Below are 18,426 nucleotides of genomic sequence, written 5' to 3'. Positions count from 1 at the left end.
AGTATTGAATAGTCATCTCAACTCCAAACCTGGTGCAAGATCGCCGTGTTCTTTGAAATTTTTGATTTCCGACCTTCGCTGTCTTTCCGACAATTGCGGTTTTCGCTTTGCTGTTCGGCCCCGTACACCAAGGTCCATCAATCTGTGGTTCTGATGATCCATTCTTAGTACACAGAGAAGGGATTCATGATGAAACAAGAAACACAAGAAAAGAGGGTGAGTAAAATGGAACTTATATACTTACGTTAAACACCGCCACGACTTGTGAGACCTGTTCCAGAGAAGAATTGCGTAAACTCTGATAAACATAATAAGGGTAGTCCCTCTCCCCCACACAACACCTCCGCCGTTTACGGCGTGCTTCTCTCTCTTCATCAAGGCTTTGTAATATAAGCAAACCACTAACCCCATCAAGGTTATGCGTCATCATGATTCCTTTAAAGTCGATCAGATCCATCATAACTCTGACTCTAGGATGGGCCATTTTCGTCCGCTGAGAATTTCTCCACTTCTTTCTGGGTATATTCGTTGCTCCGGGCGAAGTGTAACCCAAACTAGCCGGTGGTCCATTCTCGAAAAAGAATTCCAGTCCTGTGATACACACAGACCCAGGGCCATAATGTGAGCCGCAATCATCATGTGCAGAAACCGCAATTTGATACACCCGAGAGTCGCAGTCTACCACCTCGAGGTGTGTATCTCCAATCATGGCATTATGGTAGTAATGCAGGGCATCACCGCGATAGTCAAGCGGACGGGGTGCCCCGGAGGCTAAAGCCAGGGCTGTATCCCGAAGCCACCGGAGCGCCTCCCAAGATTTCAGCTCCAAGCGAAAACCATTGGCTGCAGGTGAGATGGCAAGTGCAGTGGTACAGGAGCCTCCAATCGAATCCATTGCCTTTTGCTGTGTTTATCAAGTCTCGCACGACTGGCCAAAGAAACCCGCGCTCTGCGTTCAAGTCGAAACGTGTCTTCCAGATGGCTGAGCTGCTGAAGACCGGGGCTACCCCGCGTGACACCTGGCGGAGATGTAGTACGTCCCGCGTGGGCAAAAGATCAGCGATCATTTCAATTAGTTCTAGTGGCAATCGCTGGAAGATGTCTGCCACGAATGGAGCAGAAGACATCACCGGACGCCAGGGGCTTGGGAGTGCTTTTGCAAATCGCATGAGGTCGTCCAGGTTGGCATAATCAGGCTGGTGTCCAAGTCCTTCATCCACTGCCTCCCACTTGTAAGGAAACAATAATCCCGTTGGTATGGGTTCATGGCGGCCACATAGCAAGGGCAGCGGAAATATTCTAGCGCCTCAAAAACAAAGCCCACATCGAATTCCGTGGGACTGAAATGGCTGACCAGGCGCCGCCAGCAGGGCTCATGGAACACGTACAGATCAGTCTGATCATGCTCGGGCATTCTCTCGGAAACCCATTCATCCGTCACCGCATCGGCTGGGATACGGACTGCAGGATGAGAAGGTTCCGGACACAAGGGCACCGTCACCCTCACACCCGTCGAGGAACAGTAGACTAACGGATGGGTTAGAGGGATGGGGATGAAAGACCCGAAGGAAACTGGGGGGAGGAGTCAAGCTCGAGCTCACCTGCCCGGAAATGCTTTGCCCAGCGATGCCGCCCATCAATCTCCGTGCCACAGACGATGCAAGTTGCATCGAGAGCAGCGAAGAACATCGCATCAACGTCCAGTAGCTCTTATGATAGAAATGTGCCACTGCTTCTAAAGATTTATGTATTCAATTTATCTGATGATTCAACCCGAACCCCTCATTTTTGTTCATCTGTCGTACCTGTCCTACCTCTAGAACTCCGGTAATGCGTCATATTCATGTCAGCCGGGATTCCACTGTATAGATTAGTTAAAACACTGACATGGAGAACAGATATAGAGATAGCATAGCTCTCCCACAATGGATGCAATTATCACCATCTAATCTACATATTCTTTTCGATGATCATCTGCTCACCCTCATCCTCAAAGCTGATTAGCATTTCCTCTTCCTCTTCCTTCTTCTCTTTCTTCTCCTCCTTCTCCTCCCCTTTCGCCGCCGCCACCACCCGCAGATTCGCGGCGCGGGCCCGCTTCCTCCGCGCTTCCTCCTCCTCAACAGCAGCGGCCTTCTCGAGGCGCTCGGCCTCGGCAATCTTCATCCGTAGTCAGCCCCTGCTCTCCTTGCCCTAAGTAGGAATATAAAGCAGCAGGTATCGCTTACCATCTCTTCCACAGATGCACGCCCAGACTCGAACATCTTCTTCTTCTCGGCCTTCTTCGCCTTGACCTTCTTGATTTCCTTGCGCCGAAGCGCGCGAGCCTTGCCGGCGGGGAGGGGGTTGGGGGCCCCGGGGGGCAGAAACGTTCCTTTTTGAACGATGATGGACTATAATGTAGTGTGAGATATCAGTAATGTTCTTGTTATGCTTCAGGACATACTTGGCAGGGGGGAGGCATGGCGGTTGGTGGTGGTAGTGGTAGTGGTAGTGGTATGAGAAGATGTAGTTGTAATACTGATGCTGCTCATCCATACTCTGTCAGCAACGCACACTCCATACAGTAGGATGCAATAACCTCATCATACATACATACACTCTTTGAAAGATGAAGATTAGCCAAGGAGGGAAAGAGAGAAGGGAGGAAGAAGGGCAGACGAGGAAGTTCTTGTTTATACTATATACCGGTCCCACTTTGATCTTGAGTGTTAGAACTAATTGTTAGCGAGCTAGTGTTCTCTAATACCAGTGAATTATTTGCAACGGTGTTAATCTAACGAACGTAATTTTGTAGTTGGATACGTGGTGCTCTGGTTATATCGAGTGTTACGGACTTTCTTAGTGAGTAGGTATTGCCTTTCGTTGGGGCGTTGTCCCCGGAACATGAGTGTATATGTTGTCTGGAGTGTACTACGTATATAGGAACCCGCGCATATGCAAACATGCCTGCCTCAGGTGTGTGTCTCTTTGGTAACCATCCATCTTGGTGCGAATTCCTTATATTTACAGTAACCCTGCCATGACCCTCGTCAAGGCCTCATCTTCTGCGTTCAATGCCTCAATTCCTGCCCCATCAGGCCCAGTTACGTTCCCATTCCCTGCTTCAGGCACCTCAGCCTGCGCCCTAGGGTCAAAGTAGAACCCGCCGGCCATTTCAAAGAAACTCGTCAGATCCTCACAGCTTTCCTGTTGATCATCAACCGCTGCATTCCCCCCTGCTGCTGATGCCGGCCAGTACGTGGACACTGACACTGACTGCTGATGAACGGGATGGAATCCCGAGAGTTGGTGCTGCGAATGTGGTGGGTAGGGTGTATCCATCGGGGTGAAAGGCACGGCTGCAGACATGGCTGTGGATATTGAAGGCTGTCGCTTAGGAGTTTGGTGTTGTTGTTGCTCGTGCTGTAGCTGAGCTTTAGCTTGTCGGGGCGACTTAGCTCCCAAGTTTGAGCGGATCAATTTTAGATTCCGGATGATCTTCTGCAGACGGCGGGATGTGCGGGCTCGAGTTGATGATCTGCGAACCATGTCGACGGCTTTGTAGAATTCTGGACGACAGACTTGGCTGAATCGGGAGGGGGCGTGGAGTACAGCGAGGAATAGTGCAGCGAGGGCTGAGATGAGGAAGTAGTTGAATGGCTCAGGACGTTGGAAGTAGATTTCTGAGACGCGGCTGAAGAAGTCGAGCATATGCACGGTACTTTTCGCAGTTTCGACGGCGATGGATGCACTCGGTACGCTTTCTTCGATGCTCTCCGTGCTGAGGAGGTATTGTCTGTAGACGAGAATGCGCAGCTGATTCGCCTGCAGTGCTAGTAGTACTTGAAGCATCATCATGCTGTCTGTCTGCGCATTGGGTGCTGTGGAGGATGATCGCTGCGACGGGTCGAAGCGCAGCTCTGGCGGGATGGATTGGATCCATTGTTGGACTTGGAAGTCCAGGTATGAGCAGTAGTCTGCCGTCGCGGCGCGTGGGCGCGTGCGCCAGCCGACCACAAGGCCCCATATCTTGGAGCTGAGTCGTGCATACGAGATCATACAGGTGAGGTAAGGTGTTGAGGTGCCCGGCTCCGGTAGGTTCGTGTCCATGTCGGAATCCTGGATGGCAAACGGCAGACCCGTTCCGAACGACCATTTCCGATCGAGTACGTACATGCACCAGAACAGCCGGCTGGCCCATGTTCTGTGCAGTTCGCCTGGAAATACACCACCCGTTCTTAGCCATGTCTCCTGACAGTGTAGGCCGAGTTGAACGGCGCCCCGGATGGCAGACCCGATAGTCCGCCACGCAATCACCTCGTCGTCGCGGTAGGAATGGAATATGGACTGATTGGTTAGCAGGGACAGAAGAAGCTAAAGGACTCAACGCACCACTAAGGTCAAGATAAGCAACTCCTTCATATCCACCTCAGGGACCTTGTACCGAGAAGCGAACTGATCCTCGACACTGTCTGCCAACCAGGCCGCTCTTTCGCTGCGACCGTGTGATTCCGCTAACAAGGCTGTTGCTACAATGATCTTCAATACCTCCACGTCTCGAGCAAAGAACCAATCCTGATCTCCGGTTTCGGGCGAGTGTGTCTCATTGGGACCGTCCCCATCATCCCGGAAGAACTCGACCACGTACGCACGCACGCTGTCGAGGTCTACGCACGGGTAGATCAGCCCAACGGTATGCTCGTAGACCGTCACCAGTCGCAGGGTCTCTGTGAGACCCATACACCGAAGAGGGTCGCCTGAAAAGGCCTCTGAGTCTTGAACAGGCGCTGGGCTCGGTGCTGTTGCCGAGTCGGTTTCATCCGCGTCTCCATCGCTGTCCTCCGACGCCTTCTGCCGCGCAGTGAGGCCAAACTCGGCACTGGTGGGACCGACGTAGCTGGGAGATTTGGGGCGGTTCAGAATCCGCTGCAGTCCTGTATTGACAGATGCCGAAGAAACAGTCGACATGGAGGTGGGTATGCTAGTATTGTTTGCTGGTGTAGTCACCGATGTTGATTCCAGGTGACGAAGACGAGCGGCCATGGCTCGCATTTCTCGCTGAAGGGATGCAATTTGCTGGTCGACGGTCTGCAATCGACTAGACAATCTGCCATACCTGTGTAAGTAATAATCTCCGGCTGGCCAGGATAAGATTACCTCTCATCTTTGACAGGATCTTCAACCGAAGGAGAAGCCGTGCTGGCGACAACGTGAGCGTTCGGGGCGTAAACGCAACGAACATTGTCTCTGGCACAGCGGGAGCACACAGGCTCGCCGCTACATTTCAGCTTCCGTCGCTTACACTCATTGCTAAGGGGGTCAGGTCAGTCAAGCCTAGAAACGATCTGTGGAGGATTGGCGCACCAAGCGACCTGGGTATATTTGGCGCGCTTTTTGCTCCGAGGCGGTTCCGGAGTGTTGCTGCCTCGCTTAACTGAGTCGCTGTCCATGGGGTTTTGCTTTAGCGAGCAGGACACAAATAGATCGCGTTAGATCGAATGTTTCATTCAGCACTCCACTAGGGTAGTACAAAATCGATCGATTCCGACGTATGTGTTGGTGCATGAGAAATGAAGATGGGGTTCGGAAACACTGCTGGAGGGAGGCGCAAACTTTAAATTTCATTCCGAGGAATCCGAGGTCGGCGGAGCGGAGTTTCATTCTTAGCCCCAGGCCACCACATTTTGGACACACCGGGTCGGCAGTACCATTTTATGGATCATTACGCCAATGGATCGGGCATAAGGCTGATAAGACTATCATAATCCTGTGGGTCGTGCGGTAGCTAAGTACCTATATTCGTAACACGATCATTCAAATCCATCCAATATATGTCATTGAAGTACCAGATCTCCTTCAGTATGTGCGAAATCTCAGCTATATATGTACATCGTAGTCGTCATTCATGTCCAAAAATAGTACTACCAAATCTTAGATGTGTGAATTACGACAGCAGTCGTTGCCGACCACCCGCGAAGAGACGTTCTTGTCGGATGGCACATCCAACGACGGGTTAGCGGTGAAGAAATCCGCAGGTCGGATCATCAGCTGGAAGATCTCAACAGGCCTAATGTAGTTAGCATGCTGCCATAGTAGATAGTATAGGGAACACTCACATCACAGGCCAATCTTCCACACGAGGATTGTGGGTAATGCCAAAGGTGCTCCAAACCACAACATCCGTGTCCACCACGGAATCGCCTCGCTTCACTGCGTCCGACACACCCTCGATTTCCTCCTGACTCTGGAGTGTGTACCGGCCACCGGCATAGAGTTCGCCATCGCGGTACTTGGTCACCCACACGTGGTGCTGAGCAAATTGTGCGCGTCTCGCTTGGATCGAGTTGGGATCGGCCAGCAGGCGTTGTGTCGCGAGCGGAATGAACTTGTATCCGACGGGCTTCTGGCTGATCGGGTTCTTCTTGTGAGGGTTGACCATCTTGACAGTACGGTTAAGCTCCGGCGCGGCGTCGAAGAAGCCTGCGCGCTCCATGGTCTCCGTGTTGACCTTGTAGAAGTTACCATTCGGGTTGGTGACGGCGTTCATGGGCACAGGATGCGACTCTTCCACCTGCACTGAGTTGTTGGGCCCGTCGATAGCCGGGTCGATGCGCACACAGAAAATGTGCTGGTGGTTCTGGGCCAACACGCCGCCACTGACCACGTTGCCGTACTCGCTGACCTTGCCAGCATCGATGTTGACCACGTTCAAGATACCCGTGGCACGCGACTCGACCGTGATGCCACCCGATTGGTCGAACTTGTAAGCAAAGATGTACTCGTAGTTGGCCAGGGTGATGATGAACTGCACGACTAGTTCCCGGTGACGGGTCACTACCGCGCGACCAGTCCGCCAGTTGGAGTGCTTCCAGCCAATACCGTTGTCCTGCTCATGCAAGCAGATGGCGTTAGGCATCTTCTTGGCCGAACCATCGGCACCCGTCATCACGGCATCAAAGTACTTGATAACACCGAGGCAATCGCATCCGATTGAGAGGTTGTTGGCCATATTACCACCACCACCATCACCAAAGTCAAACGCCTGCTTGCGGTGGAACGGAGGGCGAGGATCGGCGTAGGGTACAGTCTATGGAGTCAGCTATCGAGCCGTGGTGTGGGCCAAATGAACTTACCATCTCACTAACACTCAGTCGGTAAAGCACACTGCGGCCATCGTACCAGACGTCGTGAATGGTAGCACCCTCGCGGGGGTTGAAGGCCACGCGGAACCGCCACTTCTGCCACTCTACGAGCGACTCCTCGGTAATGCGGAAGGAAGGACCTTCGGGCTGAACCACGTTCAGCGGCTTCAGATCCTTGCGTGTACCACCAGGAAGCAACTCGGGCACATAGTCCGAGTCTTTGCAGTGACCGATGATGTCTCTCTTGAAGGTCTGCTCTGTCAGACCCTCACCCTTGCCACCTGTGGCGGGACGGTCGACCCGAATGATCTCCTGGGTAAGCGCATCCATGACGGGGATGAGAGGCAGAGGGTAGGAGTAGAAGTTGGCGTCAGGGTTGTTCTTGCGCTTATCTGTGGCAAAGCATAGACCCTGGAAGTACCGACGCTTCTCCTCCACGTAGTCCAGTCCACCATATGGCCAAGGCTCAATGACGACCTCAAAGCCTTCAGGGAGGTCGAAGTCGGCCAGAGCTTTCTGGAAGAGGGGGGAGGCGAAGCAACGCTCGACCAGGGTATCAAACTCGCTCCTGAAGACACTGTATTAGTATTAATTTGTCCAGAAGGTTACTTGACTACGTACAAAGTCAAAGAAGCATGGTGCTCCTTTCCAACTACACGATGTTGTACACGCTGGCGTGTTCCAACATCGACAACAGATTCCTCAAAAGAGGGGATGCGGTCGTTCCCAATCACATCATACTGACAGAGGGCCAGACGAGGCGGACGAGGAGAGGTTGGACTCAGACGACCAGAGTGCTCCAGAGCCAGGAACTCGAGGAGCTGTGCTTTGGGAGGTTCTGACAGATAGATCTCCCGGAAGTCAATGACTGTGTTGGGGTGCTGTGCGAGGATGACATTGCGAGCAATGTTGGTCTCCTCTTCGGAGAGGATGGCAAGGGGATGAGGAAGCATTGTGATGGGAATTGAAGATGAAGAATGAAAGATGAACAGCACAACCACACTGACTGGGGGAATATGCGGGGGAAGCTGAGCTCATATGTATGAACCCTGGCGTATGACTTTCCATTTTGGGTCTGGTGAGTTGTCTCGGAACCTCGGAATGGGCGGAATGAGAGCTTACCCTGGCCTGACAGGTACAATTGAGGGAGCCAATGGCGGAACCGCTCCGGGATAAGAGAGGACCGATTGGCTCCCGCAGCCGATAAACTCGTGCTGGGCGATAACATATCGCTATCGGGCAGTGATAAGCAGAGGGGAAGCTGTACAAAGTATGATGACACGGGATAAACAGCCAAGCAGCCCTACCCATTGCAAATACGAGTATGTAAATCAGGCATGTGATCGGACAGCTAATAATTAGGATTATCTATCGTTAGTATGGCATGATCCAAGACATCTATCATAGTATTTACAATCGTCAAAACATGAACACCCACTCGCCATTTATTCGGGTATCAGCAAAATCAGAAGATGCGTTCCGTGCTGGGCTTCATCCACATCACCTTCTCACACTGGTGAGATGCCCGCCAATTCTTCATTTTCTCCAGGTCCCATCCGGAAGATAATCGCACCGACGAATCGCCCAGCTTCTTCTTCGCGCCCAGCCGCATCGTGCGAACAAAGACACAATGTCCCGAGGAGTCGTATGTGAAACTGAGGCACTGGGCATGTTCATGGCAAGCTGTCTGACAGGCTTCAAAGGAGCCGTGGGCGGGTGATTCGGGAGGTTCCTGCCAGCCGCCCCAGTCACCGTTGTCCCAATCGGACATGTGGTCGACGGTGCCCAGCTTCAGATATTCCATCAAATCAGCGTAGATCAATGGGCGCTGGAATGGCTTCGTTAGTGGGATGTCAAGGGATAGGAGTCAGAAAAGCTTACAGTGCGATCCCGCTGGTTTTCCCACCGCATCAGGCCAGTCATGTCCGGCAACAGTGTCTTGTGCATACTAATGACCGGCTGGCACCAGTAGGCATCGTCAAACGGAATTCCATGCAGTGGATGGGGATTGAACATGGGCCAGAAGCCTGAGAGCTCTACGCCCTTCTCATGCAATGCCCATCCGAGTATCGAATCACCACAGCAGTCCGCTTTAACGATATCCTCGTACTGTTCACTCAGCGTGGGCTGAATGTACTCTCCGTGAGATCCAACCTCTCTGTACACCAATTTATCGACAGCTGCCGTGGAAAGGACGAATCCTGAGCCACCGTAGGCAAAATAGGAAACTTCCTTGTCGTTGATCCGCCGTCCCGGGGACGGAGAGCCCATATACAAGGGGGTATGCGGGTCAAACTGATCCAAAAACCGGAACATATTATCCCAAACCACGTATGTATCCGATTCCAAAAACACGAACCAATCAGCTGAGGGGTTGATTTCGTGTGCGCGCTCCACCATGGGGAGGAATTTAAAGCGATCGAGCCTCCAACCTTGAGGCGCCGCCACAATCTTGTCATCTCCTCGCTGAAGCGCATCGTATGCCTCAAAGTCGGAAGTATTGGCTCGGAAGGATGCAGGAAGGGCGGCCAGGATGTCGTGAACACGATGTTCTTTGATTTGCGACTCTCGATCGGAGACGATGATGAGGTTCGGAATACAGCGAGTGACGCTGGAGATTTGCGCGTTGACGCGATCGGCCGGTTCGGAGGCGCCGATTTTCAGAACAACCTGGACGCGCGAAAGCAGGTAGGCAGGGAACAAGTCGCAAAGCTGATCGTCACTTTTGACGGGTTTCTGCACATGCGGGAAGCGGGAGGTGGTTTCCCACTCCCAGAAATCGGGTTCGCCTGGGTGCGAGTGGTGGCGATATAACGATGTCGGGTCGAAGGGGGGCGCACCGATTTCGAGTTTGAAAACCGAGGCAGCGACCACGACGAAGAGAATCAAGGCGAGGATATTTGTGACCTTGCGCGAAGGAATCGCCCAGTAGGGACGGCGACGGGGGACGGGTTCCCGGCCCATTTCGTGTGACGTCAAACGAGTGGGCGGAGAGAATGTTGGGTAAGGATAGCACGGGATTCGGGATAAATGCGCAAAGTATATCGTAGGCGATATGTTAAGGATATATGAGGCTGCGAGATACCAAGTCAAATTTGAAGTACTCAAGCATCAGGCATAGCAGCACTCCAGCTCCAGTAGTTCCTTCAGCCAACGCGGGAAGAGACAATCCAGTGAGGGTAATTGTGACGCATGGGGAATGAGGGTAGAGTAGATAGAACAAAATTGCGGCACAACAGAGAGACGGATAGAGAGAGGGATTAACAAAAATCACGCGAGACCAAGGTAAAGGGGGGAGTAAATGGAAAGGTATAAGAGGCAGTTGGGGGGATGGAGATAAAGTAATTTCACGGCGGTGGACGAGAGTACAAGGGCAAAGAGTGAAGGAGACCCTGGTGCTGCCTATCAATCCGCGCCGCCAAATGAACCACGATGGGTCCCCGAGGAAGTTAAACGGGTGCCAATAGGGCTGGCAAACCTTGGCAATATGTCGGTGATGACGATACCCTGTTCACTTTATAGATTTATTTCCTTACTGTCACTCTCACTATCCTTATCTCCTTTTTTACCACAGTTTCTCATTATGAATACTACTCAGGCGTCCTACTCTAACCAGTACTTTGTACTGGTACTGAGTAGTACCAAAGTGACTGATGATGGCATCCATAAGTCCAATCCGGGCAACGGTGGTGCCCGCTGCCCCACTTCCATGTTATGATAGGCTGTGTATACTCCACTTTAAAGTCACTGGAAACATATCAACCAATCAACACTCGAGCAGTAAAATTGCCCAAGCCCGTGACGCGATGACGGCACCGTCGGAGAAGCAAGAGGAAATTTCGGGACGCGCCAACCCATGGAACTTTGAACTTACCCTTACTTGTCAGGGTAGTATTTTTCTCTGCCATAATATGTTCCCTCTCTTTCAACGATGATCACTTTTCTCAACCTTTAGAATTTCGCCATCTCCGCTATAGTGTTGGTATAATTTTTCTATATGTCCAAGTTCGTGAAAAGATAGCTGCGCACGGTGAACCCAAACAAAACCCTGTTCCTTCCCTGCTAGCGTGGTGACTCGATACAGGGGTTCGGTGATGCTATCTATCTGAGTGGATCCTCCTCCCTCTCTCTCTCTCAGGGACGGGCAATAAAGCCAGGAACGGTACCAACCCCTTTAAATCCTTGGTCGTTATCTACCCTAGTATCTACTATCAAACTATGGACCCAGATAGATGTTTGGTCGGTAATTCTAGATCCCAATGGATCCTTGGGAATTATCTGTTGCGGTCATGGACTGTAGCACTATTGTTTGAAGGGGGTGGGAATACCACTACGACAAGGTTCCGATCGTCGCCTTAGGCAGTCACTACGGACTGACTGAGTTGTTTTGTTTGTTTTGTTTAGTAGGGTGCCACCGACCGTGTTAATTATAGTAACCCTACTAGGGAAAGAAAGCACATGGATCGGGAGGGACTCCGAGCATAGTGCAGCAATTTCCATAACCAGTCGAGTAATCTCCGAGAAGACATGGATATTAATTGATCATCTCATTTACTTTAACCTCCAATCCCTCTGGCTTTCCCTACTACCCCACCACGCCATTGCTCGGATTATTCTCCCAACTCATGGCGTCTGACATACACTACTAAGAACGAAGGAAGGCTAGCGATGGTGCTTTGACAGCTCACAGATCCTGATGAATCCAGTAATTACAACTGACGCGTCCTCTGGGGGTCTACTTGCATTCAGTGGTGAATACCTACAGGAAGTCTATACCGCTATTGGAAGACAATGAACAACGCCGGAATACAGCGCAAAACCCAAATTGATAAAATAGACCTTTCAGATTACACGGTCACCCCTTCTCAACCCTCGCAACCCCATCCATCTCTGGTATATTCGGAGTCTTTTGCCACCAATTCCCAGAAGCCGCATCCTGCGTGCCACTCCCTCCATCCGTCCCCAATTCATGTGTGACCCCGTCACTACTAAGTTCCGCCAGCCTTGTCTGAGGCGATCCATAGACGGGTGGATGCGCCATGGCAGGGGTATCAGTAGTCGTAGTAGTCTCTTGGCTGGACTGGGCGCGTCGGCGCTTGATTAAGCAAAAGGCGAGCCCCGCAATGGCACTGGCACCCACCACCGCCCCGACGGTGGCTCCCGCAATGCCCCCTTTAGATAGGGAACTGCCCTTGGAGCTGCCTGTACTGCTACTACTGCCATTTGCTGATGTCGATGACGAGTTACCGCCTGCTGTGGAATTGGTGGTAGCGGTGATGACTGCTTTTTGGAACATGGTCGCCAACGTCGTGTCGTTGAACCCATTCTTTGGTTCGGTGACATTGGCTCCGCCTGTCGAGCTGTTCGTGGTTCATCAGCACTGCAGCAAAACCAATCCCTCGATCGAATTTACGTACCTTCCACCAATGACATCGGTAATTGCTGAGCTCAGGGCATAGTCTGATTGATCATCGGCATTATAATCAGTGAGCCAGGTATGCTGGTTCAGATCAAAGATGGCCAGTCCGTTCTCAAAGGTGCCCGTGTCGCAGTTCACCGGCTTCGGCTCATACTCCGAACTGTCTGTTGGGATCGTTCCTCCGACTACAAGCATGGTATGCTTCCCGAGGACATTGCATGTGTGCTTTTCGCGGATACTGCTGCCCTCGTTCACGCGGATCCATCTGAAGGACGGCAGTGAAAGAACATATACATCGCCGTCGGAATTCGCAGTGGTCGCGGCCATCCCACCAAACATGTAGCTGCATTTGAGATGTCAGTATCCACAATGATTTGGGCATAAGTGTCAAGCTTACATGGAGAACGATGACCGATCTTGCGCTGCCACTGTTACGCTGCAGCCCGCCATCCGCCAGTTCGGAATATCCCCGGTAGTCTGCTGCGTGTACCATTTCTGGTTCGCAATATCATACAGGCTGACGTATTCCATGGGGTTCTAGCTCTGTTAGCTGAAACCCCCAGCAATAATCGAGTAGTCGGACGTACATGGAAGGTCGTATTCGTCTGGCTCGAACAAAGCAGCGACAGCTTATGCCCGACAGGATACTTATACCCACCAAAGGCCACCAAAAGCCCCTCATCCCCAACATCCTCCAGGATATTCACATACCCTGCTCCAATCGTGCCATAATTATTCATCTCCGATGTCGATAAATTAGACCACTGCAATGTCGATTGGTCCAGGACCAACAATCCACTGACAATCTCCACGTCCGCTCCCGCAGTACCATAGATGTTCGGGTTCCCGCCCGGGTCTTCCACACCCCCAAGATAGTACGCTTTATTCTGGGACTGCGAAACAACTGCCCCTCCCTCTACCAGCCGAACCAGCGGCACGCCCCCGAATCCATCTTTCGTCCAGTTATTGTTTTGGATGTCGTATTTCCACGTCTCCACGGGCGGGACGGTTGTCGGGCCGTCGCGACCGCTCTTATACCCGCCGTAGAAGTAGAGGTTCTCGCCGTCGTTGAACGCGGAGCCCTCATCAAGGAAAGTCGGATATTCGTCCGGATTGGATGCATTATATGGTTTGTCGATATGAGTGAATAGATCTGAATCGGTATTCGAAAATGACTTGGAGACGTCGACAGTCTGCAGGTCGCGGACTGAAACCCGAGATATTAACACAATGTTCACCAGCAAATCATACACACATGAGATAACACATACTGGCATATGCCGAAATGGTATTATTATCCTCCAGATAGCGCACCTCCCCACCGTCAATGAACAAAGTCTGGTTATTAATGATAGCTAAGACACAGAGTCAGCAAGATACGCAGCCAAGAAAACCCACAAACACTATGCGAACTCACAAGAATGAAAAGTTCGGGTGCAGTATTTTCTCCCGGCGGCCAAAGAGGCATACAGCCCGACGATCTGCGCGAGACCCTTCATCGTGAAGGTCAAGTGGATGGTGTCTATGAACAACCACCACCATTACAAGGGAAAACGTTCATGAACTGAAGAAGATCAAACATGGGCGGACAGAGACAAACAGGGAGGTGAGTCTCTGCCCCCCTTATGGAAACTAGAGTGAAACTCCGCCCCCAAACTGCCACGCGAAAACGTGAAGAAGGCCATGCGCCATAGCCTCGCTCTAAGTCCATGATCGGCGGACTGAAGGATTCCACGAGGCGGTATCTGCGGTGAAATACGAACGTTGTTATTTGCAGTGTTCAGCATATTTATTTAGCTATAATGATTCTAGAGGGAGTAAATGGACTCGATAGTAATTAATATTGCAAGAATCTATTACCAGGACCACTAGATGGTTCTTAAGTATGCCCGACAGGGTAATGGTGAAGGGAACAAATGATATCCCTGACCCTCCCACTAACATTTAGCAAAGCTTGGCAACACGCTACCGGCATCCCTACTCAAAATTCAACGTCGGTCGATGGTGCAAGCCCATTAAAGTGCCCCGCGGTGGCGTCCCCGCTCCTGAAGTTCGTGCCCTCTTTGGTGCATCCTTTTCGTGGTCATTGATCAATCCAGCCAAGCAACCCCACACATACACCACCATGTCTGTGGAAGAGCATATCTTCATTCCTTTGGCGATGAAGCACTCCATTACAAGAATCAAGGATCTTATTCAACAAGCGTCTGATCATGATTCCAATTACGGAAACTCTTCAGCTGTCTTTTGATGAATCTCTATTTGTTGCACAGTGTTATATTACAAAGGATAGCCCGGTACCTTTTGAGTGAGGACTGGGAGATCATATTGGCTGCGTTGGGGGATGGGAATTTACCGTCACAACAACAACAACAACAACAACAACAACGCCTTGTGCTGCGATCGCTATGTTTTCGATATGGTTTTCAGAAGGACGGATGACTGGAATTGAGTGGACTTCAGCCTGACAATGACAACAACGATAATATATGTTGTCGGTTACGACTCCAACGTGGGCCTGATACACACCTCAGGCTTATGACGAGTCCCGGGTTGGTTATGGGAAGATTTTCCCTTAAATCCGCTGTAGGACTGTAGGTAATAAGTGGTTTTCAAATCACAACAGAGAGATAGTTCCTGAAGGGAAATCAAGCCTCTCCGTGGAATGCCTGCCCAAGGCATCAAACTAGCCCTTCCGAGTGAGTACACTGAAATGTTTAACACAACTCTCACTCCACACATTGCGAGTTCTTTCTTTCTTTTATTGGATTGATCACCCATCATATACTGCATTCAGTCCTCAGGACAGCGGACATTCTTCACGGTGCCCAAATATTCTTCTCCGCGTACGGCCAATGCATTCTTGACTAACGCCCCCTTGCGCTGGTAACTACATTGTCTCAAACTGGTGTTGACTCTTACTTCATAATTATACTTTATTTGCCGGAAGCATCAGGTCAACTATGTGTACTAAAATGCCATTGGCTTGCTGATATAGAGCGTGCACTGTTCGACGGAGGCAATAGTAGTCTTGTAACTAATTGCTAGGGACGTTAGTGACGAAAGCGGATGAGTAGATGAATGAATCGAGGATCTGTCATGCCACCTGTCATGTCTACTGCAATGCGCTGGGAATAGTACACTCCTTTAGGCCACATGGCGTATCTTGTGTAACTTCTCATAAGCATACTTAGAGTGGTTGCACAAGTTTAGCTAAAGGCGCCCGAGTAAGATTCGAAGGGTTCTTTTCCCGGCTTAGAAGTCTAACCCGGTACTCTTGTATTCCCCAGTTAATTGAGCGCGTATGAAATAAGCTTGTCGGACGAGCCTATCTGCGCTTTGACATGGTGGATCAACATGTCATCTGGACGTTCATTGGAATGCAGACACCTTTGTCGGACTATTTTCTTTATCCCCAACATCATCCTCCTGTTTCTTCTCTCTAATATTTCTCATATTTAGAGTTCAAGGGACCGAAAGCAACTGAAACATGCATTGCTCTTCCGACATCACATCCTTTTGTGGAAGAGACGTTAATTGTTTTCATCTTCATCGTAGTATTGCTATAGATAGATTGAGAGTACTATTACTAGAAGTAACCATGAGTAGTACGAACTATCTCTAGACATACTAACTCACACTCTTCATCTCAGTGTGCCATCTGGTAATACTACATACAGATTTTACGATCACCGTTGTACCACTCTCAATATATCTACAAGATGAGCCTTGCAGCCAACAGCATCAACCAGTCGAATACCAGATCACTTTCCAGAAATAATGTGGCCTCCCGGCTTTATGCAACAGTAAAGCGAGAAATTCAACTCGCATATTTGCTCATGAAAAGCAACTTCGACGCAGCCTCTTCTCCTTTCCCCATATTCACAACAGCCTCGTTACTTCACAGCAGAGCAACCTATGAAAAAGCCTTATCTTCTCTGGCCTGTACGATTGACGAAGTTCATTTGCAATCTCTACTAGTATTAACGACGGTATCAAACAGGTGCAATCATTTACGGTATGCTTTTCCATTACACCATCGACTTGGCCAACCACGCTGAAGGGGCCGAGAATAAACATGAAGACAAAATCAACAAACCAGACCGACCAATCGTGCAGTCTCAAACTACCATATCTGCAACAAAATATCGCTTCTACATTGTATCCGCGACATGGCTTCTCTTGAGCTACGCCTTAGACCTCTACATCTGGTCCCTTCTCTGGATAGTGGTTGTGGTCTTCCTCTATATTCTACACGCTTCGAGAATCGGTCCAGCCAAGGACTTCTGCATGGTTTTGGGTACACTCTCCCAACTCATGGCCTGTTGGAAGCTGGGAGGCTCCGACAGTGTGGATTCTGCTTGGGGATGGGTCGTACCTATCATGGTATGGGTTTTCTTCACTATCCCCATCCAGGACTTCCGCGACGTTCCTGGTGATTTGGCTTCCGGGCGGAAAACCACACCGATCCTTCTGGGGGATGTTCCGGGTATGTAGGTGTGCGTGCACTTGAAACTTGGTTGCTTTTTCGTTTCATCTTTTTCCTTTCATTACCGTCCTTCTGACCCGCGCATTGTCAGTTATAGCTCGCATTTATGCCTCCTTAGGACTTGTTCTGACCGAGGTGGGTTTTCACGATCAAGTTCCCCAACTACTACTGCTAGTAGTCCTATTAGTCATTTACCAGGTGTCGGAGCTGACATAGAACCGCCAGTGTTTTCTCATCTTTCCCAGGGTGTTCGAGTATGGATATACTCTACCCACGGGGCTCATGACTCTCCTAATAAGTCTTGTCACTCTCATGCTCGTCTACCGATTGACTCAACTTAGAACGATCGATCATGACCGAGTTACATACAAGTGGTATGTCGCCCTGTACGATTTGATCCTACTTGCCGCGTGCGTCTCCTTCGCTTCTCGGGATGGCAGGTTTAGTTCAACTCTGTGACCATGATGTACGATATGGAGATATTCTCTTCGGCTTTGGCAACGTTGAAAGGAAGGATAACAGCTATGGCGAGAATACCATCGTCGAGCTGTTGGGGATATCATGCATTTGTCAATGAATTTCAGATTAGCATGCAATAAGCCTACCACCCTTCCCCCCGAATGACAAAATGAACAGTCATAGAAGATTACGGGATTCAATCCGGCTATGATGCCCCTAGAGACATAATATGGGTTTGCACGAGGAAATAACACTGCTCGAGCTCTGAATTCTGCATTGAAACCTGTTGTCTTTTTCATTCCCTCTAGAGAAACTCGGCGCGGGTATCAGTAGGCCGAGAGAAGACAAGTGGGCAGGATTGCTTGTAGTTGGAGAAGCGGAATCTGACGGGAGAAGTATCTGTTATCTGTCTCTCATTATCCACGACAGAAATGGAATATTCATGCTGTGGAGGTCATTGATCACTTCATGTGCATAGGAAGCAGCACCGGTGATGGAATGCCAGGAGTAGAAGGATGAAGTGCCTTCGAGGCGACGCAGGTCTCCTCGTTGGCATACCAGCCGTGCGCCATGTTCAGAGCAAAAGCATCTATATAGGCATCAGCTGTAAGTTTGATATTTTATCTCCAGTCTAAGGCTTCCTAGCTGGGAATGTTTCCTATCTTTATATTTAATTAGCCTCAGGGTCTCGTAATCTTGAAATACTCTCAGGGTCTAGGAGCATAATCAGCACGCTCACTTAGGACATATTATGAAATGGGTAAAAATAGCTGCTGCATGTCTATAACAGGTATAAAAATATAGCATATATAATAGTGAAAGGATAAGATTCATTCCTGTGGATGCTGCCATGGGATTGATGGTAAAGATAGAAGATTTACTTGTGATCTCTCTTATACCTTATATATCCCAGCCATTTTACATAAATTTATGAC

The 18,426-nt window shown here is 50.2% G+C and overlaps 6 protein-coding genes across 6 annotated transcripts; 1 reads left to right on the top strand and 5 right to left on the bottom strand.

The window, feature by feature from the left end:
• Positions 1 to 1,126: 1,126 nt before the first annotated feature.
• On the bottom strand, positions 1,127 to 2,464 carry AtWU_11372 (F-box domain protein; the record flags this gene model as incomplete). Its single annotated transcript, XM_035506472.1, has 5 exons — positions 1,127 to 1,527; positions 1,602 to 1,709; positions 1,983 to 2,160; positions 2,229 to 2,393; positions 2,447 to 2,464. 5 exons carry the CDS (start codon positions 2,462 to 2,464, stop codon positions 1,127 to 1,129), a joined length of 870 nt encoding a protein of 289 aa, XP_035362365.1.
• A 542-nt stretch (positions 2,465 to 3,006) lies between these two features.
• On the bottom strand, positions 3,007 to 5,432 carry AtWU_11371 (transcription factor domain-containing protein; the record flags this gene model as incomplete). Its single annotated transcript, XM_035506471.1, has 4 exons — positions 3,007 to 4,329; positions 4,375 to 5,089; positions 5,140 to 5,292; positions 5,347 to 5,432. The coding sequence occupies 4 exons, from the start codon at positions 5,430 to 5,432 to the stop codon at positions 3,007 to 3,009; spliced, it is 2,277 nt and encodes a 758-aa protein (XP_035362364.1).
• A 481-nt stretch (positions 5,433 to 5,913) lies between these two features.
• Positions 5,914 to 8,077, bottom strand: AtWU_11370 (putative copper amine oxidase; the record flags this gene model as incomplete). The annotated part of the gene is made up of 4 exons (XM_035506470.1): positions 5,914 to 6,049; positions 6,099 to 7,069; positions 7,116 to 7,692; positions 7,746 to 8,077. 4 exons carry the CDS (start codon positions 8,075 to 8,077, stop codon positions 5,914 to 5,916), a joined length of 2,016 nt encoding a protein of 671 aa, XP_035362363.1.
• Positions 8,078 to 8,589: 512 nt separating this feature from the next.
• On the bottom strand, positions 8,590 to 10,088 carry AtWU_11369 (glycosyltransferase family 31 protein; the record flags this gene model as incomplete). Its single annotated transcript, XM_035506469.1, has 2 exons — positions 8,590 to 8,952; positions 9,006 to 10,088. The coding sequence occupies 2 exons, from the start codon at positions 10,086 to 10,088 to the stop codon at positions 8,590 to 8,592; spliced, it is 1,446 nt and encodes a 481-aa protein (XP_035362362.1).
• A 1,891-nt stretch (positions 10,089 to 11,979) lies between these two features.
• Positions 11,980 to 14,042, bottom strand: AtWU_11368 (kelch repeat protein; the record flags this gene model as incomplete). Its single annotated transcript, XM_035506468.1, has 6 exons — positions 11,980 to 12,484; positions 12,542 to 12,886; positions 12,941 to 13,080; positions 13,131 to 13,750; positions 13,815 to 13,898; positions 13,961 to 14,042. The coding sequence occupies 6 exons, from the start codon at positions 14,040 to 14,042 to the stop codon at positions 11,980 to 11,982; spliced, it is 1,776 nt and encodes a 591-aa protein (XP_035362361.1).
• Positions 14,043 to 16,265: 2,223 nt separating this feature from the next.
• Positions 16,266 to 17,040, top strand: AtWU_11367 (UbiA family prenyltransferase; the record flags this gene model as incomplete). Its single annotated transcript, XM_035506467.1, has 2 exons — positions 16,266 to 16,488; positions 16,547 to 17,040. The coding sequence occupies 2 exons, from the start codon at positions 16,266 to 16,268 to the stop codon at positions 17,038 to 17,040; spliced, it is 717 nt and encodes a 238-aa protein (XP_035362360.1).
• Positions 17,041 to 18,426: the final 1,386 nt, after the last annotated feature.

The sequence above is a fragment of the Aspergillus tubingensis genome (assembly GCF_013340325.1).
Source record: "Aspergillus tubingensis WU-2223L DNA, scaffold_15, whole genome shotgun sequence".
NCBI lineage: Eukaryota > Fungi > Ascomycota > Eurotiomycetes > Eurotiales > Aspergillaceae > Aspergillus > Aspergillus tubingensis.
The sequence above is the reverse complement of the archived record's forward strand: the minus strand, read 5'-3'. Positions and strand labels throughout refer to the sequence as shown.